The following is a 25,827-nucleotide window of genomic DNA, read 5'->3' as shown; positions in this document are numbered from 1 at the left end:
GCCCCCCCCCCCCCCCCATAATTTACCAGCAGTGCAATGCCACCTGGGTGACAATAGAGGAAATTGAAATATATATAAATCTTGAGTCTCCTCTTCCTGCAATCTCTCCCCCACCCCTCAATCCCGCAGATACCACTGTGTTACCTAATCTTGCTGCTATCTTTTGATAGTGGGATGACATCACTAGAGAACCAAGTGATATTTTTGCCAATGTAGACATAGCAAAGAAGTGTGAAGATAGCAGGGGCAAATTTCTAAAGCCTGCAGCTTTTGATTATCAGTTGATAAAGAAGCACATTTTCCAAGATATTGAGGACATCTAGCTTCTCAAATTGTCCCACCTCTAGCAGTGTGAAGACATCCTTTGCATAAATTGGTATATTGAAACCATTCAGTCTGAATACGCTACAGTGATAATATGACATTCTACTTCTAATCAGTTTTGTTTTCTACATATTAGATTATGTGTTCTGTAGAGTTAGTGCTCACATATACACATGCTACAATGCTTGGCTTTCTATTGATTTAGCTAACTTTTGTTTTTATTATACTCATTGTAGGAAAATTTAAATAAACTGATGACTAACCTGAGATCTACAGCTCCTCACTTTGTGCGATGTATTATCCCCAATGAAACTAAAACTCCAGGTACAGAAAGCCTTTTATCTGTATGTATTTCAGTACTGCCATCTGCTCTCAATTGTTTATTTCTATTGGTACTGAATTTAAATGCTATTTGATTAGTCACTATGCAGGTTGCCCATTCAAGACATGACTCCCAAATCTTCTCCCGTATTGGACTAACTGAAAGTTAAATCCTCATGAAAAGGATCTAATTTCATTTAGTTGTTTTTTTTAACCTTTTTAGGTGAAATAGATGCTTTCCTTGTCCTGCATCAGCTTCGCTGTAATGGTGTGCTGGAAGGAATCCGTATTTGCCGTAAGGGGTTTCCGAACAGAGTGCTTTATGCTGACTTTAAACAAAGGTAAAGCAGAATCAACCTCTGAACACAAGTTTTGCATTTCTGTTTGCGCTCCATTCCTTCCCAGTAAAAATGAGCCACAGCAGTCCTTTCCTTTTCTCTTTTATTTAAGTTTCTGTTCAGTTCTGTTTGATCTCAAGTCAATTGTTCTGTTCTCCTTTGTGTTAGTAAACAGAAAACACTGAACTGGCTTCCCTGAAGTTATTCTAGATTTATTCTAGTCTTAATGAGAGTAGAATTTTGCCCAGAATCTTGGCATTCTTAACTTTCTCATCCCCTTTTATTTATTAATAGATATCGCATTCTGAATCCAGCTGCAATTCCTGAGGATAAGTTTGTAGATAGCAGAAAAGCTTCTGAGAAGCTGCTGAGTTCTTTAGATATCGAACATAATCAGTATCGTTTTGGACACACTAAGGTAACCAGAAAAGACCATGCAGTTCCTTTTACAAAAATAGTGTCTGGGCTAAAAGAATCCAACATGCAGCCCTCAGTGGGGCACACTTACACATGCTTACAACTTAAGTAAGTTTGGAACAAGTGATCTGTTAGCAAAAGTTTTAATCATTTGTAATAATTAATTTTAGTAATTTTCAGAAAACAAATTATGGATTTTTGTTTTGTATGTCAAGAGAAAATGTTCCAATGCCCATGTAATTTTTACTATTGGAGCAACAATACTGACCACTAACAGGATGAGCTCATCCAATGCCATTAGCAGTCCTACTGCCAGTGTAGACAGAATGTTCATTACTATTCATTTGCCTTACTTAAATAAGAAGGGGTCAGCTTCACTTTGTGAAATGGCACCAAACACAATTTTGTCCTGTCCTGCCTATACTTCCAGTTAAATTGATCCAGTTCAGTCCATTTTCATTAATGGAGGAAGATTTTTTTGTAGACAAGGCTCATGAGACTAACAATGGTCATGCCTGGTACCACATGACTTTAATCCCATTTTATTATGCCTAGTTAAAGTGAGAAAATTTACAAATATATAACAGTTTTGTAACATAGGCCACACTAATGTATATCTCATTTGAAATAGGCAAAGAAAAAAAACCAAACACATTAAAATATTGAAAAATGGTTGGGGCATCATAATGGATCAACACAGCTCCCTAACCTAGAACCTAATGCTTCCTAACTATCTATTCATTTCTGCTGCAGAAATTGACCAATAAGGATAGCACCTTTACCTGTTTAAGCTTTACCATAACTGCCAATATAAAAACTAATTTTCATCAATCCATGTTTCTTGAGGATGGAATTATTTTCTGATTGCTCCTAAGTGTCACCTGTCTATATTTTAGGTATTCTTTAAGGCTGGGCTCCTAGGTCATCTTGAAGAGATGAGGGATGAGAGACTAGCAAAGATCCTAACATTGATCCAGGCAAGAGCACGTGGCAAGCTAATGAGAGCTGAGTTCCAGAAGATGGTGGAGCGAAGGTATGGATTGTTCCCTTAAGTCTGGGATACCATGCTACTGCTGCCTCACTGATGATTAAATAGGACCATTAAGCTTTTAGTGAGTATGTCTACACAAGATGCTTTACTCCACAATAAATTAGTCTACTGCACCCATAAATACAGGTAGTAAACTACCTGCACAGTAGCTACTGCACACTAGCATATGTGTAGATGCTGGCTGGGGGTACATTTGCTCCCAGTTACCCCCTACAGTAGGGGGCCACAGGGGATGGGGAACTCCCCCGGTCCTAGCACTACTCAGCTCCCAGCTCCCTCCGGGAGTTGGGAGCCGAGCAGCACTGGGACGGGATAGCTCTCTTTCCCCACCCCATCCCAGTGCTGCTTAGCTCCTTGCTCCCCACAGGAGCTGGAAGCTGAACAATGCTAGGATCTGGGAGCTCCCTGAAGCTGGCCAGGAACTGTCCCATTCTGGGGCGGGTCCAGCCATCTCTGGCCTGCATGAGGAGATTTCCACGCATCCCAAAGCCTTCTAGGAACTGTCCCACTTCTGGGGCAGGTCTCAACCAGCTCCAGGCTGCACAGAGATTTCCCCATGCAGGTTGGGGCTGGCTGGGAACTGTCCTGCTTCTGGAGCAGGTTCCGACCAGTTCCAGGCTTTGGGGAGAAGTCCTGCTGGGCATATGGCTTGTCCCCATGTGCACAGTGCAGGAAAGCTCTGCAGCAGCAGCAGCTATCTTCTGGCCCTGAGCACAGCAGGACTCCTCCCAATGTATACAGGGCCAGGAGACAGCTGCTGCTGCAGCCAGCAGAGCTCTTCTGGCCCCAAGAGTATGAGGACCAGTCCCATGTTCCCTGCCAGCCCCTGGGCTAGCATCTAGTGGGAGCCTGTACTGGCCTGCTCCTATTGGGAACATTTGTAGACGTGCTTCCAGGTAGGCTTACAGCACAGTATTTTTACTGCACAGTAAGCCTACTTCAAATTAATAGTACATGCAGACATGCCCAGTGGGCACATCTACATGTGCACTTTAATATGCAGTAGCCTATTTTGCTGAGCATTAAAGTAGCTCATAAAAAACAATGTTATTATGCTAATGCGCAGTAAAATAGGCTACTGTGCATTAAGTGTCACCTAAAAAGTGTGCACTTTAGCACAGCCTAATGTGCATTAATTTAATACCTGACATTGGAGGTACTAAATTTAATGTACATTAGGAAAAGCACATTAATGCCTGTGTAGACATGCCTAGTGGTACTTAAGCCTTAATAGCACTAAAGCTTTTTAATGAGATGTAAGATAAGGGTGTTAATGTATCATTTTTGTGGATATACAGTACAAAATAGCAATTGTTGCATGTTAGTTACCCATGAATTCAGATTTTAATCAGAGATACAGCTGGTCAATATCTCTGAAGGTCAAGATATAAGGAACACATTTTTTGCACGACCCAGTACAAGTTCCTAATGCTATTCAGACCACAAAGGCAGAACTGACTCAAGGATGGCCTAAAAAAGAATTCTGTCTCTCTCAACTCAGGCTGAGTTTTTCATTTGTTAAACCAGGGATGCCCTGCTTGTGATCCAGTGGAACATTAGAGCTTTCATGGCTGTGAAGAACTGGCCTTGGATGAAGCTGTTCTTTAAGATCAAGCCACTCCTGAAGTCTGCAGAAACTGAAAAGGAAATGGCCAACATGAAGGAAGAGTTCTTGAAGCTAAAGGAGGCCCTGGAAAAGTCAGAAGCCAGGAGGAAAGAACTTGAAGAAAAGCAAGTGTCTCTGGTTCAGGAGAAGAATGACTTGCTCCTTCAGTTGCAGTCTGTGAGTGGGTGTACTTGATGTTCTTTCAAACATGACAACTTACCAACCATGGTATTTATACAGATGGTTTTAAATTAAGCTGCTGTTCTTGTTAGGAAAGTAGGTTAACATTTTTACCATGAATATAAATTCATGTTTAAGGATGTAGGTCATCGTCTTTGAAACAGTTTTAAAAGTATAGTTCATGGTAATAGCAATGTCCAGCATAATTAGATGTGGATAGTAGTTTACCAACTTGTATGTGCAAATGGATGTGTCCAACATTGTAGGCCTCATCTTATTCCCCCTGGATTTTTCAGAATTCTTGTCTTTGACATAAGTGGAAAGAAAGAACAGGCTCCTTCAGAAAGTCCATATTTACCTATTCTCATAGCCTTTTTGATTATGCTTCTCTGACCTACATACTAATGTGTGGTTGAGGATCCATAAGGGGATGGGAGACAAATGGTAAAGAATAACAATGACTACTCCTACACACTGTGGTCATCTTCTTGTACTACACAAGGAACAAGATACTCTGTCAGATGCAGAAGAACGATGTGAATTGCTGATTAAATCCAAGATCCAGCTGGAGGCCAAAGTCAAAGAGCTCACAGAGAGAGTGGAAGATGAAGAGGAGATGAACTCTGAACTGACGTCAAAGAAAAGAAAACTAGAAGATGAGTGCTCTGAACTGAAGAAGGATATTGATGACCTTGAAATAACTCTAGCTAAAGTAGAGAAAGAGAAACATGCTACTGAAAATAAGGTACCATTAGAAATACACCATACCTCTCCATAAAGGATTGATAAGTAGGCTACTTTATAGTGAGTGTTACTAGAGTTCTGCAAGTTAACACACTGTATTAAGTATTAAGAAACTTAAATGCAGGCCAAGCTACAAGACTAGAGTATAATGTATAGAGTATATAGTGCATAGCTAAGTGACTTCGTGAAAGACAACTGTTTTAGGTTGATTCTGAGTCTCCCTTTACCCATGTGAGTTGTGCTGCCATTGACAGCTAAATTTCACATTAGTTGTGCCCCTTAAATGTATTTCCTGAGGCCTAGGACTACTCATGGATATATTTTCTGTGCTACTAAGAATGGTGCCTGTTTTGATTAGTATCAACTTCTTAGCCTTTCATATTAAGCAACTGTACCCTTGACCATATTCAGTCTCCAAACAGTGTGTGTTTGGGAGATGTCCCCATAATGAAGGCACAGCAAGAATTGGCATTAATTAGCTATTTTGTTGGCAGTTTCAACTGATGAGTCAAACATTGAATGAACTCCCCTTTTACTCCATCATCCTAATGGCCAGGCAGCAGTATACACATATAGTCTAAATTGTTCTTTCTGGCCAGCTTACAGTTATCTCTGCTGAAAAGACTTACAAGCACATCTGTAACTGCTGTTGCATTTCTTCAACCTCACAGGTCAAAAATCTGACAGAAGAAATGGCAGGTCTTGATGAGTCCATCAGCAAACTCACTAAAGAGAAGAAATCTTTGCAAGAAGCTCACCAGCAAGCTCTGGATGACCTACAGGCAGAGGAGGACAAGGTCAATACACTGAGCAAAATTAAACTGAAACTGGAGCAGCAGGTGGATGATGTACGTTTGTTCTTCTCTTCATTTGCTATGCTTATGTGTTTATTTATAACTTTTTTGAAAGTGGGAAACTCTGAAATACGTTGTGTTTTTTGTAAATGCTCGTCTAGGATGTACAAATGAAAGTCCCAATATAAGGTGTCTAATACAAGAAAGACTATAATAATTTTCCTCTATAGTTGAATATTTGAAAGGAAGGCAACAATGATGAAGGCATCTATTTAGTTTTTATTGCAATGTAATTGTCTTTTAGTCATACTAACCTTTGTGGAGAAGAGGCTACCATGTTGCCTGCACAAAGAAGAAGCCTAGAGAGGTCCTTGCACCATATTATCACAGCCTGAGTTGTCCTGGAAGCCTGAAGCTTCAAGTTCTCCCTGAAGCTAGGAAGGACGAGCATAAAATGAGACAGTTGCAGAAGAACTTTTCTGCTTCAGGATTTGTTAATATTTAATACAAAACTGGAGGTTGGAATGGTGTTGATGCCTTTGGACATATTGCATCACTGGTTTCTTGTTCCTATAGCTGGAGGGCTCACTTGAACAGGAGAAAAAGGTGAGGATGGATCTGGAAAGGGCCAAACGTAAACTGGAAGGGGATCTGAAGCTAACCCAAGAGAGTGTCATGGATTTGGAGAATGATAAGCTGCAGCTGGAAGAAAAGCTAAAGAAGTAAGTAACCATTTATATTGTACAAAATAGCACAAGAGCACGGGGTTTGTCCTTTCAGATCCATCAAGTCGAGCATCTCCCTATGGCAGTGGCTCATACCAATGCCGTTTCAGAGGAAACTGTACCTGATATACGATGCAATGCTGCATATGGACAGAATAATTTCTTTCTAGTGCTCAGCAGCACTGAATGTCTGAACCTTGCTAAATATACTTTTTTCCTTTGAATTTGAAAAGGTGTTGTATCTCTATGTATTTTTGAAGGCAGGGTGGTGGCAGAGTGGTTAAAGCATTGTGCTCCAGTTTTAGAGACATGGTTCAAACTTTGTGCCAAAGGCTTTCCCTTTATCTCAGATGTAAATGAGGAGTCAAAGGCAGTCAAATGCAGTCATCATTCTCTTGCATGTCCTTGTTTACAGAAAGCTATTCCATGGGTTGGCAGGCTCAGGATATATCATTTATGAATAATAATGGTAAAATGTTCTCATCTACTGTATATAGCACACAGCATAGTACTTTTTTTCTTGGTTGTTTTTAAACTTGGTTGAAATTAAAAACTCAAGACATAAGTACATAGCATTAAGGAGCTTTGAGCATAGTACTGTAGTACAACAGGAGTACCTGCAGGGCCTTAGCTTGAACAAGGTTGTGTGTGGGCCGGGAGTGGTCCCAGGTTCTCGGGGGCGCGTGGCGGGCTGTGGCCAGCAGCCCTGGCACGCGGGTCGGGGAATGCAGGCCAGCGGACTAGAATTAGGCACGGACGCTTAGCGGTTGATTAAAGATTATTTTACTTACACCGAAGATGGTCGCGGTGCAGGCAGGAAAACTTGCTTGAGTTGCGGTTACAGACAAAACAAAACAAAACAAAACTCAAACCTGCAGGGCACGAGAGTACGTCGCAAGGGGTTTTCGGCGACGGGAAGATGCAAAACACAAGAGTATGTCGCAATGGGTTTTCGGCGATGGGAAGATAAACCTGCAGGACTCAAACCCGGACAGAGCTCTGGATACACTCACACAAAGTTTGCTAGGCTCCATGGAACTTGCGCGCAGGGAAGGGGTTCGGCGACGGGGAGAGGCCAGAGGTTGATCAGACCCCTATAGCCTGCGCTGGGTTCGATAGGCTCCGCAGCGCTTAGAGATCTTCACGAGATGTGAAGTTCTCCTCCTCCAGATGGTTGTGGAGTCCTCCCTTGCGGGGTTCTCCTCGGAGTTCTCCAACTGGGGCGGAAACTGCTCAAGCCGGGAAATAATTTAGCAGTGCCGAAGCGCACACAAACAAAATCACACCCTTGGGTTGTGACAGGTTGCTTGGAGAGAAGACCGCTGCATCTATGCAGTATTATATCTTCTTGCTTATTTCCAGTTGAATTTGGTTTTCACATTTGCTCCCAAGACTTTATCTAGAGACTGACAGAAAAAAAATTGCTTTAGTCAAACTTTGCTTGAACTTCTAAGATAAATTTTCACAGGAATTTCCTTGCCTTAACAGGAAAGAATTTGAAACTAATCAACTGAGTTCCAAGATAGAGGATGAGCAAGCTTTAGTGGTACAACTCCAGAAGAAGATCAAGGAGCTTCAGGTAAGCCTTCTCTACTTCTTTTCACAAATCATAATTGCTATACTTCAATTAAGTGGAGCACTTGGCTTCTGAGTTTGGTACTGGCCAGCCAAGTATTTTTTTTGTGATTTACACTTAAACTTTTATGTCATCCACTATCTGCAAGCCTATTTTGAGCTTTGCAGGCCTAGTCTTGTCCTCAGAAATATTTATGGTTTAATGGCTTATGATATCCATGTGTCTGAAGTCAGAATTGATCCCCAGAGAGGAGTAGGAAAGCCTAGAAAATGAAGGTAGCAGCTGGGAAGTCTAAGTCCCAACTTTTCCTTTAGATACATTGGACAGAGAAAGGAAAGGGACCTGGCTGACCTCAAATGCTCATGCTTTGCCCTGAAGCGTGGGCCACACAAGAGGAGACTGAACCAACTGAGAAGCCACTCCAAAAGCTCAGGAGCTCATTTCTTAAGTGTAGAGGAAGGGATTTTCCATTTTCTGGCAAGAGGAAACCAGGCATCCAAACCAAACCATCCTCAAGCAAAACGAACAGAGAATCACAGGTTTAACTAGAGAGGTTCACACCATGGAGATTCAAGAAGGGCAAGAAAACGTTGATCAAGGGGGAAATAAGTCTGAGCATGGGTGCAGGAGAACAAAATGATGGAACCTGGGGGCCAGAAGACTGTAAATTAAAGAATCCCAATGTGAATCTGACTTGCAAAACTTGAGTTATATACTTTCACAAAAAAACCTGTCATGTAGAGCTTTGTTGATTTTTTTTTCTGGCAAATAATATATTTTCTACACAAAGATAGGTAGTGAATTTGACTTAATTTCAGTGCAAAGTTTGCGCCAAAAATAAAGGTGAAGAGAAATCCAAGCTCAGTCTCAAAATAGACTCTGTTTAAAAGGAAAAGGGATGGCAGGGGAAATTCAGTAAATTGAACCTGAGATATTTTAGTCAACACAACCAAATCTGCATGACAGTTCTTTTTTTCAAGTTTGGCCACTGAATTGAAAAAAATCCATTATTCACATGCATTTTCTACCAGTTGTTCCTGACCTCCATCTCTCATTCTCCTGAAGGAGGTTGAAGACCTTGCAACAAAATGACTATTAAATTCAGGGGAAAGAGAACCTCTTACAGCTTTCTTGAACAGTAGTTGAACAGTCCATTACACGGACATATACATTTTTTTTCTTATTTCTGACCTGTCTTTAGTCTACCTAAATCGCAGGAGGACTTATCAAATTTTGCAGTTGGATTGCGGTGTAAAGTTCTAATTCTGCAGTCATTTGGAGGTGGCCCCACCCCATGGTGCTCACTGGCAGAGAGGCCCTGGCGGGCACAAGGGGCCAGCCACCATCTTGATTGCCGGCTGCTCTTCATGTGGCCCTGCCCCTTGGCCCTGATTGGCAGACAGGCTCCAGCAAGGGGAGAAGGGACAAGAGGGGAGCTGACACCTTGTCTACTGTCCTTTGTGCCACCCCACCAGCCAGTGCATTCCCTTCCCAGCAGCAAGGACCACTGGCTTCAACTGGGGAGCCAAAATTTTATTTTTAAGGGTTTTTGTTGATTACGTGGACAATCCCAGATTTTGCAGTTTCCGTGAAATCTGTGAAACTCCAAATTAAGTAGGTCCCTACCTATATATCTTGAACTAATGTTTGAGGAGAAAGAATTTAACAGTTTTAGTAGGAGATATGACTTATTAGTGCTATTCCATCTCTGACAGTTATTTAATGCCTTTACTGGGTAAATTCCTGGGCAAGTGGCTCTCTGTCTGTCTAAATCCATTGTGTACTGTATTTTCTGGAAAATAGCAGAAAAGTCTAGATCTAGACATAGATGATAATATGTGCCATATCAGGCTGACATGTAGATGTGTGTAAAGTACTGAAAACATTTGAGGGAAGTTAGTACTGAGGTAAACAATGTTAATATACACTGGTGTGTCCTTGTCTGATAGGCTCGTATAGAGGAGCTAGAAGAGGAGCTGGAAGCAGAAAGAGCTGCTCGAGCCAAGGTGGAGAAACAGAGGTCAGAACTGGCTCGAGAGCTGGAGGAACTGAGCGAACGGCTAGAGGAGGCTGGGGGAGCCACCGCTGTCCAGCTGGAGATGAACAAGAAACGAGAGGCAGAGTTTCTGAAGCTGCGGCGGGACCTTGAGGAGGCCACTCTGCATTACGAGGCCACAGCTGCCACCCTAAGGAAGAAGCATGCAGACAGCATGGCAGAGATGGGGGAACATCTGGACAACCTACAGCGGGTCAAACAGAAACTGGAGAAAGAGAAGAGTGAGCTGAAACTGGAGGTGGACGACCTATCATCCAACATGGAGCAGATGGTCAAGGGAAAAGTAGGCTCTATCAGACTTCCTCATTGACAGTGCATATGGGAGTTGCTTTAAAGTTTCCAGAGGGAGGCAGAGGAAGGTTTCAGATCGTGGAGGAGGGGGTCCAGAGGCTGTAGCAACTAGGTCACCACTTTCAACCTCTCCTGGGTTGGTGATAATCAGTCATTACCAGTCCTTAATAGCTGTGTGCACTTATCTAAAAAAATCACTGTTGTTTCATAGATAGGGACAGATTTCATGGAAATCTCAAAATTGGGCATTGCTTACAAAATCAGGCAATGTACATGAAATCCACCAAACAAAAAAAAGAAAATTTACTGAAAATAAAATGCTGGCTCCCCATCGGGAGCCAGCAGTCCTCATGGCACTGTGGCCTGGCTGTGCAGCCCACTGGGGGCAGGGAAAGAAAAGGGGGCCTGTCCACGATGGCTGCTACCCCCACCCGCACTCCTCACTGCTGATTTGGCTGAGAGGGCTGCCTGTCACATGGCCCTACCTCTTGCCACCAATCAGCAGTGAGGGACAGGGCCACATGATGGAGAGCCCTTACAACCAATCAGCAATGAGGGGTGGGCCACTGGGGCTCCTCAGCTAATCAGAGTTGTTGGGAGGTCCACTGCACTCAATCAGCCTATGAATATGGTGGCTGGCCCAGGGATCTCCCTGCAAAATTGGCCAGCTGCCTTTTTGAGTTAGGTAGATCCCTAGTCATAGAGTGCAAGGGCCACCAGGTGATTTGAGCTGACCTCCTACGTACCAGAGACCATTCCATTTCCCCCCAAAACCCTATGTTGAATCCAAGGAGTTCAGATGGACTAAAGCATTTCAGTTCTCAGGAAACCAACCTAGGTGGCACAGACAAAACAGGAGAGACTGGGAAGCTATTGATGCCTATTGCCCCTGCAATGGCAGGGAACTGATGGGGAGAGCTTAAATGATTGCTGCAGGTAAAGGCAGAAAACAAACAAAAAAAAAACAACCACTCAGTCTTCCCGGAGAGAAGATTCTCCGTTCTACTTCAGAGCACTGAATCTACCATCTCATTGTCCAGTCTCCAAGTGTGGCAAGTCCCTGAGGCTTCAAAAGAAGGGGCAGATATGGGGATGGGAAAAGAAAACAGCTTGCCAATTGTGTGTTCCAGAAAATTACATTCCTGAGCCTGACAGGCAACAGACTGAATCTTTGGAGTATGAAAATTGATTATAATTATTGCCTTAATGCAGAGTTATAAGAGTTATGGGACATATTGAGGGACCTGTAGGCAATCCAAGTTGCCTCCAGAAGAGGAGATCCGACAGACCTTCCTTCCTTCCATGAGGGAAGAGGAGATCCGACAGACCCCACAGTTAGGAAGTACTACCATGGACATGCACAGTCTCAGCCCATCTTGCTCATCCCAAAGGGTGAAGAACACCTCCCCACTTAGCAGAACACCCATGGGCTTGAAGGGTCATGGAGACTGAACCATCCCCTCACCTCACATGGAAATCCCACCAGGTCACAGCGCTGAGGCACATCAGGGAACTCAAACTGCCACAGCTTGAGTGATTACATGCTATAGATAAACTGTGGATTTAGTCTCCTGGGTGGTAAATTTTAGTATCTTTCAGCAGTACTTAAAAGGCAGAATAGGGAAGGCATGTTTTCAACATTATGAGTTTCAGAAAGCTTCCATCAAACTTAATTCATGATAAATGGCATGCAGAGCAGACTGAGTAAAGTAGTCTTCATTGGGAATAATTTCCCCCACCTAGCAATTAGGAGGTTTTAAGAAATTTATATTTAAATTTTGCAGGTGTGTGTTACCTGCTGAAGTCATTGCAGGATCTTTCTGTGGCAGTGAATGCAGGATGTCATTAAACAAAAGAATAACAGAGATGGAGGCAGTGTTGCTGATTGGATAAAGCACAGGTCTGAGAGTCAGAGACCTGTGTTTTGCCTTTGCCAGCAGCCTGCTGGATGATTTTGGACAAATCAGATCCCCTCTCTTTGCCTCAGTTCCACAAGTGTAAAAGGCAAATAGTGAGAGCTGATCTCCTTTGCAAACTCCTTTGAGATTCCTGGATTCAGAAACTTTGTGGGAACAAGGTGCCTTCTCTCCTTTTACAAACATTATTGTTGATTTTAAAAAATCTGTGGGTGATCATTCTCCCTGAGTTGCTGTAGTATAGAAACTGAGCCAACCCCTGAAGTCTTCATTTACATTGTACTCAAGCAAACTATAATGTATTATGGATTTTCTGGCAACCAGCATAAAAATATTAGTAGGCAAATATGCTTAGAAGTATAATGCAAACAAAATACAATGGAAGCGTTCTCACTTCAACTCCTTGTATAGAGGCTTTGTGTTGAAGCCTACACCATTTCTTACAAAATCCAACAGGCCCAGGCTTTAAATAGTGTTAATGTCAAGGTTAGAATAGTCCTAATGACCAGATGACCTGTTTTAATTGGGAAGCAAAATGATTATATAGCAGGCTGTGAGGTCTGCAGCTTTGTGTATCTTTTTTCCCCCAATTTTCCATCAGACAAATGCAGAGAAGCTTTGTCGCACATATGAAGACCACTTGAATGAGACAAAGGCTAAGCTGGATGAAATGACCCGTCTTGTGAATGACCTCACCACCCAAAAATCAAAGCTGCAGACTGAGAATGGTAGGTCAATTTCAGCATCAAATCTTAGAGAGGATAGAAAACAAATACCCAATGATATGCTCCTGCACAGATAAAAGTGCGGGCTGACTGCAAAGTCCTGACATCGATAAATACTACAGGGTTCAACTCTCTTCAGAAACTTCAGATGCAGGAGTCCACACAAATGTACCATTGTGAATGGGAAGAAGTTCATGTGAAACATAACTCAGCTCTTTTAGTTCAGGAAGGCATTCCCTATTATGACGTATAGGGAAATGGTGTAAGGATTACATCTTCAGGAAGATGGGTTGGGTTGTGCATGCTGTGGACCTGCAACTTTGCATTGTCTGATGCTTGCTCATCTCAAATTCTCTGTTGTAACTCCTCTTTTTTAGTTTGTCTTGAACTGGCCTTAAAATAAAGCAGTCAATTACCATGCTATTTACATGCTGCACTATCATCAAGTCTCTTGAACTAAACAGGGTCAGGCTGTGGCTGGGCAAGTATTTGTACTGAGAACACTGACAAGCAATACACTAACTTCAGATGCTACTGGAGGTGGTGGCTGAGTCTGTAGGTGTCGCTGTTACCGGTATGAAATGCTATAATCTGGCATATTGTTTAGGCATCATTTTTTCAGGAAGAAATAAAAATATAGGGCGCGTGTACATGTGACGGGTTTTAGTCCTTAAAGCTGGATTCTATGACCCCTAAATTGAAACTGTGAGTATTGTCCTGGTGGCTACAAGCTCCTTCTAAAGGCAGAAGTGGCAAGGGGCACAATCCTTTTTATTTATTTGTTTGTTTATTTATTTCTGGCGGAGCCTGCCTACCTCTCCCATGGCCAGAGGCCATTAATCTGACAGCTGTCCTCCAGCCATGGGAGAGGTGGACCGGCTCTGGGGGGAAAAAGGATCAGGCCCCTTGCTGCTTCTGCCTTCAGCAGGCTCCTGCAGCCAGCAGCATACCTGAGGCTGCCTGGGAATGGTCTGGTTTGCCCCTGGGGCAGCATGGGGAGGTGGTAGGAGGGCAGCTGGGTGTGCTGGCAGCCAGAGAAGGTGGCGGAGACGGTACACAAGGCGCTGGAAGCCTGGATGGGCTCAGGGAACTAGCAGCCTGCTCAGGCAGTCCCACACCCCATGCACCATCCCTGCTGCCTTCTCTGGCTGCCAGCACACCCAGATGCCCTCCTGCTACCTCCCTGCACTACCCCGGGGGGAAACCAGCCCATTTTTGGGTGGCTCCAGGCATCCTGCCAGCTGCAGGAGCCTGCTGAAGGCAGAAGCAGCGAGGGCCCAATCCTTTTTTCTGCAGAGCCTGCCTGCATCTTGTTTGCATCAAGATGTAGTTTTGTTTGCAATGATACAAACTCATTTAAAAACCCCAAAACTCATGTATGTGTAATTTATGCAAGTACATAAAGCCACGCAAAGGGAAATTTTTGTCACATATATATCGTGACAACATCACATGTACACGTGCCCTTATTTGTGATGACTGGCACTTTTTGTAAGAGGGGAACATTTCATTCCAATGAATTTCCAGCTCTGGTGTTTATTCAGCTGCCCTGAAATCCTGTGGGTATTCACTTATGCAGCGTTTTTCTTTTCTTGTTGTTTTATTGACTATAAATAGTTACTGTTTTTCATCCTGGAAGAAGCTATATTCACTTTCAGGTGGTTCCTGAAGCATCCACCATGTATTTTCCTGACCCTACCTGAGGGGAATTGCAAAGCTGGTGCTCTTAAGTGCTCTGGAATACTGTGAAGAAAGGTCTAGAGAAGTGCAATGTAAAACATTAAAAAGTGTGAAGAACAAAGCATTAACCACACACAGAAGCTAGTATGAGATGGGCTAGTTTAGTTTGATTTTTGCATCATTCATTACAATTACAGTGCTCATATTTGTCTTCATCAAATGAAAGAGAATTTAGGGGAAAATGGTTCTATGGGGTTTTACTCCAACATAGATCTGAGAAGGCTTCCTCAGATGCTTCCTTTAAAAAAAGAACATCCATGTTCACTGTCAGTTTTTTTTTCCTTTTGTTGGTTTGAGCAGATGTAACTGAAATTTGACCATGGGAATGGGCTGATGAATGGGAAACAGGACATATTTCAATCTTACCTGATTAAAAACCCTTGGCAGGTGAATTTGTAAGACAGTTAGAAGAGAGGGAGTCACTGATAAATCAACTTTCCAGAGGGAAAACGTCCTTCACTCAACAGATTGAAGAACTGAGAAGACATCTAGAAGAAGAGATCAAGGTAATACTCATTTGCTTATCTGTCAGCCTTGAATATTTTACAGGTTATAGCAAACAAATCTGAGACAGCTGGAACACCCATTCACTGAGGTGAATGGAAGAACACTATTGATTTTTAACTTAGAGGAAAACTGAAATCAGGTGTTTGAATCAAAATATTTTGATACTTGTACAAATAGAAATTTCTGTGTTTGATCAGTACAAGTCATAGAGAGAGAAAGCATTTTGAGAACAGACCTTCTCATGGCATTTGTAGTGTTTGGACTAGAAATGCCATGACAATAGCTGTTCTGATATTGTGCCTTTCTCCTTAGCTGTGGCCAGATGTGGAAAGGCAAAAAAGGAACTGAACTTTCTGGGATCTTGAAAGCTTAGCTTGAATTGCTAGAGACTGTTTATTTGGCTCCTATGGGGCCCAGGCTGAATTTTTGGTTCCTTAATATAATGACATAACCTTTTAATCTTGCAGTCTAAGAATGCCCTGGCTCATGCAGTGCAAGCTGCCAGGCATGATTGCGATCTCCTGCGGGAGCAGTATGAGGAGGAACAAGAAGCCAAGGCAGAGCTTCAGCGAGCTCTGTCCAAGGGAAATGCAGAAGTAGCACAGTGGAGGACAAAATATGAAACTGATGCCATTCAAAGAACAGAGGAACTGGAAGATGCCAAGTAAGTGTGTTGTGTTAGTGTTGGCTTTCTCCTGTACTCAGCTGGGAACACTATGCTGTATAGAATTCTTTAGCATTATATATAACAGGTACCCTTTTTAGCTTTCATTCGGCTGACAACATGGAAAACACCAGCAATTTAATCTTCTTATGACATATACTTTCATGGTGGCTAAATAGCATTGCATACACTTGTGTGTGTCTGCCGTTTCTGAACGGTTAAATAAAAGTTGGAGATGAATAATGGATGCTGTCAATCAAGAACCGAACTTATTCAACAACTTGGGAGCTATTTCTCACGGTTGTTCTACTTTCCTCCTGTCCTGTTAGAAAAAAGCTTGCAGCTCGCCTGCAGGAAGCTGAAGAAGCAATTGAAGCAGCTAATGCCAAGTGCTCTTCTCTGGAGAAGACAAAGCACAGGCTGCAGAATGAGCTGGAGGATATGATGATTGACTTGGAAAAATCCAATTCCGTCGCAGCAGCCCTAGACAAGAAACAGCGCAGCTTTGACAAGATCATCAGTGACTGGAAGCAGAAGTATGAAGAGTCACAGGCAGAGCTTGAAGCTTCCCAGAAGGAAGCCCGCAGCCTCAGCACAGAGCTCTTTAAGCTCAAGAATGCCTATGAAGAGACACTGGATCACCTGGAGACAGTAAAAAGGGAAAACAAGAACCTCCAAGGTAAGCCATGAACAGTGGACTTGACAATAGGTTAGAGAGAAGCAGTTAAAGGGATGGTGTTATTACCATCACTAACCCCATTCCATTTTAACCCAGTCCATTTTCCTTCTCTGGGTCCAATTTTTAAAACAATTGGTGAAAAACAATTACATTCCCAGCATTGGAGATGGAATATGCATCCACAGAGAGAGAAACACCAGAGGCAGTAATGTGCAGGCTCTCTTACACTGACTGGCCAACATATCCTAATCCTACTGTGGAACAGGGTCTCTCTCTAGAGAATAAAGACATCAGTCAGACTGTTTCTGTCATTGGCCAAATACTGAGCCTGTTTAGAAAAGGAGCGGGCTGGTGCTAGTTATGATGCACCATGTAACAATGGCAGACAAGAGATAATTAATTGTCTCCACTAGCAGACAAGAGATAATTAATTTCACTTGCTCCATCGACCAGCTGTTTGTTAGATTTTTATCTACTGGCCCTTTGCCAATACCCTGAGCTTACCTTGTTCCCTGTAATCAGAAAATTAACAATTGTTTTACAAAATTAAGAGCAGTTTAACAAACTATACCAGGCCTTCATCTTTAATGGCTCATCTTCTGTTTCTACCATAGATTCATAGATTCATAGATTGTAAGGCTGGAAGGGACCTCAGAAGATCATCAGGTCCAGCCCCCTGCACCAAGCAGGAAAGATAACTGAGGGTCAGGTGACCCCAGCAAGGTGACTGTCTAGTCGAAGATTTCCAGGGTAGGTGATTGCACCACCTCTGGAGGGAGCTTATTCCACAGTCTGGACACCCTGACTTGAAGAAGTTTTTCCTAATGTTGAGTCTGAATCGGTCTTCCAGGAGTTTGTGGCCACTACTCCTGGTTTTCCCCAAGGGCGCCCTGGTGAACAGTTGCTCACCAAGCCCTTGATGTACTCCCCTAGTGTAGAGGTAAGCTGCTACCAGGTCCCCTCTCAACCTTCTTTTCTTCAGGCTGAAGAGTCCCAGATCCCTCAGCCTTTCCTTGTATGGCTTGCCTTTTAAGACTCTGATCATACAGGTGGCTCTTCTTTGGACTCTCTCAAGCTTGTCCATGTGCTTGTTAAAGTGTGGTGCCCAGAACTGGACACAATACTCCAACTGCGGTCTCACCAGTGCTGAGTAGAGAGGAAGAATCACCTCCTTGGTTTTGCTGGAGATGCATCAATTGATGCATGCCAGTGTATTTGCCCTACTGGCTACAGCATCACACTGCCGGCTCATATTCATACTGTGGTCTATTATTACCCTCAGGTCCCTTTCATTCGTGGTGCTAGACAGTTTGGTACCGCCAAGCCTGTAGGTGTGTTGAGGATTACTCATCCTGAAGTGGAGAACTTTACATTTCTCAACATTGAGCTTCATCAGGTTCTGATCCACCCAACTTGCTAGCCTGTCTAGGGCCACCTGTATCTGTAACCTATCTTCAAGCATGACCATGCTCCCCCATAACTTGGTGTCGTCCACACACTTGGCCACTGAGCTCTTCACCCCCACATCCAAATTGTAAATAAAGATGTTGAAAAGCACTAGACCGAGCACTGACCCCTGCGGGACTCTGCTGTCCACGTCTCACCAGGATGACACAGATCCATTCACTATGACTCTCTGGGTCCTATCCTGCAGCCAGTTTCTCACCCACCTGATTGTCTTGGAGTTAACCCCACAATCCTCTAATTTTCTTGAGAGGACATTGTGGGATACGAGATCAAAGGCCTTTTGGAAGACAAGGTATATAATGTCAACCTGCTCTCTCGTGTCCAGGTGGCAAATTACGTGGTCATAGAAGGAAATGAGGTTGGTAAGACAAGACCTGCCCGCGACAAAGCCATGCTGGCTGTCATTCAGAATCTTACCTTCTGCAAGCGTATCGCAGATGTACTCCTTGATGAATTTTCTAGGATTTTCCCTAGGATGGAAATTAGGCTGATTGGCCTATAGTTATTTGGGTCCTCCCTCCTGCCCTTCTTGTGGCTGTGTTGTGGATGGACACAACACTGGCCCTCTTCCAGTCCTCAGGGACTTCTCCAGAGCACTACAAGTTGCGAAAGGATTTTGCAGGGGTTCCACAATGACTTCGGCCAGCTCCTTCAGCACTCTCAGATTAAGATCATCATATAATGATACTATATAATGTTCGTCCACTGGAGTTAAGTTTAAAACAATAACAAAAAATTAAAGGAGTAAGAGATCAGACAATCATAAAGTAAATCCTAGGTTAGTTGGTGTCACAAGTGCAACAGACTCTTTCCATATAGGTCAAGAAGAGTTAATGTCTCCAAACAGGTAATAAGAGGGTCCACACACACACACACACACACACACACACACACACTGCACCCGTGTAATTAAACTGATTTCAATGAAACTAGCACAACTTGTACAAGTCAATTGTAGAATTAAGAAGGAGATTTTTGTAGCTACTCTCTGGGCCAGGTGGTAAAATGTTAATATGTTTCCTGGATTCTTTCTTGTCCCTAAGTTGTTCTGTCTTGTCATTTCAGAGGAAATTTCTGATCTGACTAACCAGATTAGTGAAGGAAACAAGAGCCTTCATGAGATTGAGAAGATCAAGAAACAGGTTGAACAAGAAAAGTCAGAGGTTCAGCTAGCCCTGGAAGAAGCTGAGGTAAGGGGAAACAGCTGAAGGAAGAGAAAGGGGTTTTCTACTTCCTCTTTCAAACTTCTATGTTAAGAGAGCAAATATGAGAAAGATCACGTGCTGGGAAGCATCCCCTGCTTTTCTCCCTATACCCCTTGTTAATCTAAAATTTCTAATCATTTTAAGTGTCCACATTGAAATGTCTTGCAAGGGGCCTAATTTTTCAGAAATCAGGCCCTTCCATCTCACCTCAGATTAGGGCATCCAAAATTGATAGTCCTTTTATAAAACTGAAGTTGCTGACCTGTTTCTGGTTGTTTATTTAAAAGGCTAGTTTGCAGCTTTCTTGAGCATTTAGTGCACTGCAGAGCTTTTGTGCATCAGTGCATCATGACTGCTTTGGTCCAGTGGAGGGTCAAGCCCTCACAGGCAATATGATTTGATACTTTTGTGTTATTATCTTATATCCCGTTCTCTAAATAATAGTTAATGAAATTATTGTTATCTTCATACATTTAAATGTGTGACTTTTTTGTGTATTGCAGGATGTTCTATACTTAGCAGGGATTTCACAGCCAAATAAACAGGTGTTGAGATCAGAGCAAAGGAAAAGCATGCCTTTTTCCACAGCTCTGGGTTGCTGAGAGTGATTATATGTGCCGCATATATATTTATCTCTTTAAATAGAATATATCATTTCTTGGGCGTATAATGAGCAAACATCACTTTCATAAATTATATGGAATGCTTCCTTAAACTTCAATAAAGCTGTAAGCAGAGCATAGTAAGCACAAAGGTAAAAAGCTACACCCCAAAGTGATGATATATCTTACATCAAAAGTCAATTGTAGAGTGGATTTTTTTTAATTTAGGATTTTTTTTCTCTTGTGAATTGGAATGTCTAGCTGTCACATTAACATTTGCAGTACCTGTGTGTGCTATTGCAGTTCCTGTGAATTGTTAGTGTGGAGCATTTTGTAAAATGACACTAAAGCAGGGGTTGGCAACACCCATCATGTGCAGTCATTGCATCTGACCGATGAAACTAGAGAGCTTTGCCTCTGCCAGCACCAGGGTGAAACAGGAAGGTGATGTGCTAAGACTGGGGCAACTTCCAACTGTTCTCACCACAGCTGTGAGGTATGGGGAGAAACACCAGCTGCATGGACACAGCTTCCAGCTGGCAGACTTGGTGCAGTAGTAGGGGGCTGGAAAAAATCATGGTGGTATGGCTGCAGCTCCTAACTGACTGGCAGGTGCAGGTGTGGGGAAAGCCCTGTGCTGCTGAAGCCACACAGCCAGTGTCAGACCAGAGACAGGTTGTTCCAGTGCATGGCTGCCATCCACTGCTCTAAAGGGTGCATGATCCCCTGAACTCATAGATAAGCAAATCATTCCTTCTTTTTGTGTCATTTTGTTTACACCATTTCTTTTGAAATAGATATCTATCAATAAGTGCAACTCACCACCACCCCCCTCAGAAAACACTGACAAGTCCTTACCTAGCTAACCCTCTCATTAAACCCTTATTTGGTAGGAATAAGTCAGCACAGTCACTGATTTCCATGAGAGTTCTACTAGTCTGAGGCCTTTGTGTTCAAAGCATAGGTATTGTGTTAGATCTCCTGACTATGGGTGGAAAAAACACAAAGGTAATAGGATCAAATAGAACATTGCAAAAGAGTCTCCTTTGGTTCTTTCTTCGTATTTTAATGAAACAGAATTAATTTTAATTTTAATGCTAGCTTCATTTGTGTCATACAAATCTGAGAATTTCCATCATGTCCCTTTTAGTGCCCAAGTCTTGTTTTAGAACTTGTATACCTACTGCTTTTTATGTTGGTAGAAAAACTGTGTATACCTTGCCAAAGACTTCAGTTCCTCAACTGCAGTCAGTCTGGCCAAGTTGTCTGGCCAAGTAGTGTGAAGCATTCAAGTGGCTGCTTATTAGGGGTGTGCAAAGCAGGCCCTATTTGAATCAGATTCAGATTTGGCCTGAATCAGGGACAGTGATTCAATTAATTGATTTGGATGACTGTCCCTGATTCGATTCAGCCGAATCCGAATCTGAAGATTCGATGCTGATTTGAAGAATCAGCAATTCGGACATAGACACAGCTTTAAAAGTTTTTTCTACATACCTTGAGGTAGCAGGTGCAGCTCATGATTGCTGCAATGCTGGGGCACATGGAGCAGCCCACAGGTATGAGGGGAGGGGGGCCTCCATGTGCTCAGCGGTGGACCTGGAAGTGGACTGGAAGTACTTCTGGTCCACTTCCAGGTTGGCTGCGGAGTACGCTGGGTCCCCCCGCCTATCCAGCTCAGTGATCGGCCACAGGGGGACCCCGGGTGTGTCCCCCCAGACCCAGGAGCCACCAGTCATTGAGCCAGGTTGGGGGGGGAGGCAGGGCAGCACACTCCCTGATGGACCTGGAAGTGGACTGGAAGTGCTTCTAGTCCACTTCCAGGTCTGCTGCAAAGCATGCTGGGTAGCCCCCTGCACTCCTGTTGGACACTTCATGTGCCCCAACATCACAGCAGTCACAAGCCACCTGCTACCTAGAGGTATGTAGAAAAAACATTTAAAGCTGTGTCTATGTCCGAATCACTGAATCTTTCCGAATCTGTCCAAATCGATTCGGAGGGTTCTGATTTGGTTCAGAGAGATTAAAGGGTCCTCTGATTTGATTTGGATTCAGAGATTCAGCCACCAAATCAGGCCAAATCTCCACCAAATCAAATTGGGGACCAAAGCTTCATACAGCCCTATTGCTTATGTTTCCAGCTGCTGAGTTGCATTAAATGATAGATATTTTCCTCATGATATTTTACCAAGTAAGTGATTAAAGTAGATGCACAAGTACTTGATGATCATAAAGGAGTTCAGGGGATTCCCCATATATATGGGAAAGGAAAGGACAGCATTTAGGCATCCATTTTTGTCCAGGGTTTATCACTCTGAAGAGGTCTGAGAGATCTTGGGCAGAAGACTCTTGTTCCATTTAGATTCTCCTTCACTGGAGATATTCAAGAAGAAGCTGGATGAGCATTTATCTGGGATGGTTATAGAATAGTGCATCCTGCGTTTCTGCAGGGGTTTGGACTGGATGACCCTTAAGGTTCCTTTCAACCCTCTGATTCTAGATATTCTATTTCAGGGAGCCCTGGAGCATGAAGAAAGTAAAACTGTTCGTTTTCAACTTGAACTTTCCCAAATTAAAGCAGAGTTTGAAAGAAAACTGGCAGAAAAGGAAGAGGAACTGGACAACATAAGGTTGTATATCATCACCAGGGTAGTTTGTAATGTGTAAAATTAATAGTCCCTATGCTCCTTCAGGGCTTTAACCAGTGTCTGTCATCAGACTGAAAATCTTCCAGACATTCTTGTGTGATTCAGATATTCTCATCTGTAACTAAAGAAAGAAGCACAGAGGCATGCAAAACCAAAAACCAAAAGCCAAGTATGTTGTTCTCTGGAAAAGGTCAAGTCTGGGTGATGGTTTAATTTCATTAATCGTTTTTCTTAGTATGTTGACAGCATGTAACAGGGTGCCATCCCCTAGGGTGGTCAGAAGCTCCCTGGGGGCACCCCCAAATTCCCATTTTTACTATGGTCACTCTGAGGGGAACAGTCTCCCCTTCATTCATCTGCCACATCTTGATGTCCTTTATAGTTATAAAATGGAGACTGCCCCAGAGCTTCCCAGACTTGGTCTTGATCTAAGGAACACTGGTAGTGGTGGTTCTTTGTCTTAAGGGCTAATTGCATGGCTCCATACCTCCCCTACACCGTGCTTTATACCTCACAGATTTTGAGCCACCAATCAGGTGGGACACTTGTCCCTTCATTTCCGGGCTACTCCCAGCCTTCCCTCTTTTGTTGGAGCTTTAGCTTTCCTGGCTTCTGCCCCTCTACTCTGGCTGGTCCTGCAGCCCAGGTCCACTGCTCTAAGCCTGGCTTCTGGGTCCCAGCCCTCGCTCTGCCTTCAACCTGACCATTCCCCAGCAGAGCCCAAGATAATCACATGCCCCTAGGACACTACTGGGACCTCCGAAACACCCCTCTAGTCCCAAAACCAAGCCACCAGTGTAAACTGTAACATAAAACCATAAGCCCCCAGGCTATTAACAGGGTTCGAATTATGGGGAGGTTCAGGGGGGACTGATCCCCCCCCCATAAGAGACGAGAGCCCCCCTATAAGATTTGAAAATCATAACCTGGGAGGTCTCTGATTTCATTAGGGCACCATGATGGGCAGTCCAACGTTTTTTGCAGACCCTCCCCATCCCCCCAAGAGTCAAAGTGTAATTTGAACCCTGGCTATAAGATAAACACGAAGGCCACTTGCCCGCTTTAACAAGTGTCTCTTGCTCTCTGGGTTGCTCTGTCTTATTCTCAGGATGGTTGAGCTACTTGCTTCCAGCCTCCTTGTAGACTCAAGGGAGGGGATGGCCGCCGTCAGGATCTCCACACTCCGCAACTCTAGGGGCTGATCTCCTTGACTGGCTCAGTCCCAGGGTTTGTATAGCTCTGGTTTGAGCCATCTTCTTGTCGGTGAGGCCCCAGTCAGCTGACCTGACTACAGGGCTGGCCTTCAACCCCTGCTCTGCTAGCTGCCCATGCTATAAAGACTCTGCTCTTAAAAGCGCTGTACCACTCTCCTGTAACCCTGTAGGACCAGGGTTCCCTATGATACAGCCCATAATTTCTTCTGTTTACCTAAAAGACAGGCATGCAGAATCTATAATGGGAATGTAATCATCACTGCAGTAGCATTATTCAGAATATAGTAAGGGGCCATATCGAAACCAGGTAGATTAGTCAAAGATAATTTGTCTCACTTGATACCAGTGCAGAGACAGTTATATGAGGAAAGCTTGTCTTCACAAGCAAGCTAACATGAAGTGTCACTCAGGATTCCTGTTCTTTTGACCTCCACCTACAGAAGGGATGGGCATCTATTGGGGTCACAGTGCCACTTAGGGAGTCTTGGTGAGTTATCATGGGCCAAGTCAGCACCCCCTCTTCCACCTGGAACAGCTCACCAAAAATCCCTAAGCGACCCTCCAGCCCCAAAAATTGCCCACCCCTGATCTCAGGGCAGAGAGGTGAGTGGACAAAGGTTAGGAGAACCTAACTTTTGTTCCCTGCTTCTCCCTGCACACTCTCCCCCACCCCAAGTCCCCAGCACGTGCCCGGATCAGGCAGGAGCCACGTCAGATGCACCTGTGTGGCCTAAGACTGTGTGCGGGAACATAGGGCGGCACCAGCTCGGGTGGAGGAAAGGGTTTAGGGAGAAGGTTTTCTCTTACACTTGTGGTTTCTCCTGCAGCAACTGTCCCAAGAGGAACCAAATGTCTGTAAGAGGCGTGTGTCTGTAAGAGAGAAAAACAGCACACCACAGAGAAAGAAAATGACTCTTTCCTCCTGTGTCCATAGCTAAAAGTAACTAAAACAGACTAGGAAGCCCTGCTCTTACCAGCAATGGAGAAGCCCTACTTTCTCAAACCAAGGGGATATTCTGTGTCTGCATTTAGCACTGCTACCACTCCCCCTTCATCTATACTGCTCATGTCTCTGTGAAGAGCAAACAAGCCAACATACTGCCAGAAAAAAATGTAACGCAGTATAACTCTCCTGCCTTGGCTTGTGAGGAAAAAATGACGAGCTTCCAGTGTTAATATGCAGTTGAGCTAAGCAGTTCCTGTGCCAAGGTGTGGCACACCATTGTGGAAGAGGGATTATCTCATGGCTGAAAGGGATATATTAGGAAGTAATAAGATGGAAGGAAGAGGGTTTATTTCTAGCTTTTTCAGTGTTGGGGTTTTTTTGCCCCACTGGAGTGAGCCCTGATAGGCTAAAGAATTGCTCTCCTTTCACAATTGGATTGGGCAAAACTCTAGAAAATGTACTGCTGGGAGTAATCTAAGGAGAAATTGGTTAATCAAACAGATACTTTCCAGCCCTGCTGTCAGTGTGAACAATGTTTTACTGTCTGATTATGCAACAGTTCTTGAGAAGTTCAGTAAAGGTGCTGGTCAGAGAAATATGCCAAGAAGCCCAAGACAAAATGTAACTTTGTTGTTAGTCATATGAATCACAGCATTCACCTTTGGTAATGAAATACAGGAAAGGGAGTGTAGTAAAGTATTAACTGATTTGGTGCCAGAAGCACACTAAACAAGTCAGCAGACATTCTTGTCAAGTGAATTATAGTTTGTCTGGCTTTTATGATAACCAGAAGGAGCATACTTAAGAGGAGCATTTTTGGGAGTGCTGTGGAAGCAGTATAGGTATAAACACTTGAGGCCATCACCCGCTACCACTGAATGACCGCATCCACTTAGCAATGGAACAGAAACTGGAAGTGTTTCAGAGATAATATATTGTTGGAATAAAATTTCTGCGGAGGGCAGAAAACAAGTGCCCTTGTCCATTTCTTAGCAAGGTCTTCTCAATATCCCTCCAAAACTAGGCGAAACCAGCAGCGTACCATAGACACCCTACAGTCCACCCTTGATTCAGAAGCCAAGAGCAGGAAT

At 43.5% G+C, this 25,827-nt stretch overlaps 1 protein-coding gene across 1 annotated transcript in view; it reads left to right on the top strand.

The window, feature by feature from the left end:
- Positions 1 to 25,827, top strand: part of MYH15 (myosin heavy chain 15) — a 73,580-nt gene that overhangs the window by 37,625 nt on the left and 10,128 nt on the right. The window contains 17 exon segments of the mRNA XM_025208065.1: positions 561 to 648; positions 869 to 986; positions 1,278 to 1,401; positions 2,297 to 2,433; positions 3,979 to 4,234; positions 4,740 to 4,982; positions 5,653 to 5,829; positions 6,352 to 6,497; positions 7,989 to 8,079; positions 10,026 to 10,415; positions 12,941 to 13,067; positions 15,192 to 15,310; positions 15,779 to 15,975; positions 16,305 to 16,654; positions 19,187 to 19,311; positions 22,443 to 22,558; positions 25,761 to 25,827. The exon segment at positions 25,761 to 25,827 is cut by the window's right edge and continues 15 nt beyond it. Coding sequence (XP_025063850.1) covers positions 561 to 648; positions 869 to 986; positions 1,278 to 1,401; positions 2,297 to 2,433; positions 3,979 to 4,234; positions 4,740 to 4,982; positions 5,653 to 5,829; positions 6,352 to 6,497; positions 7,989 to 8,079; positions 10,026 to 10,415; positions 12,941 to 13,067; positions 15,192 to 15,310; positions 15,779 to 15,975; positions 16,305 to 16,654; positions 19,187 to 19,311; positions 22,443 to 22,558; positions 25,761 to 25,827 — 2,871 coding nt within the window.

This window comes from Alligator sinensis, unplaced genomic scaffold, assembly GCF_000455745.1.
Source record: "Alligator sinensis unplaced genomic scaffold, ASM45574v1 scaffold1131_1, whole genome shotgun sequence".
Classification (NCBI taxonomy): domain Eukaryota; kingdom Metazoa; phylum Chordata; order Crocodylia; family Alligatoridae; genus Alligator; species Alligator sinensis.
This window is presented reverse-complemented; position numbering and strand designations above follow the sequence as displayed.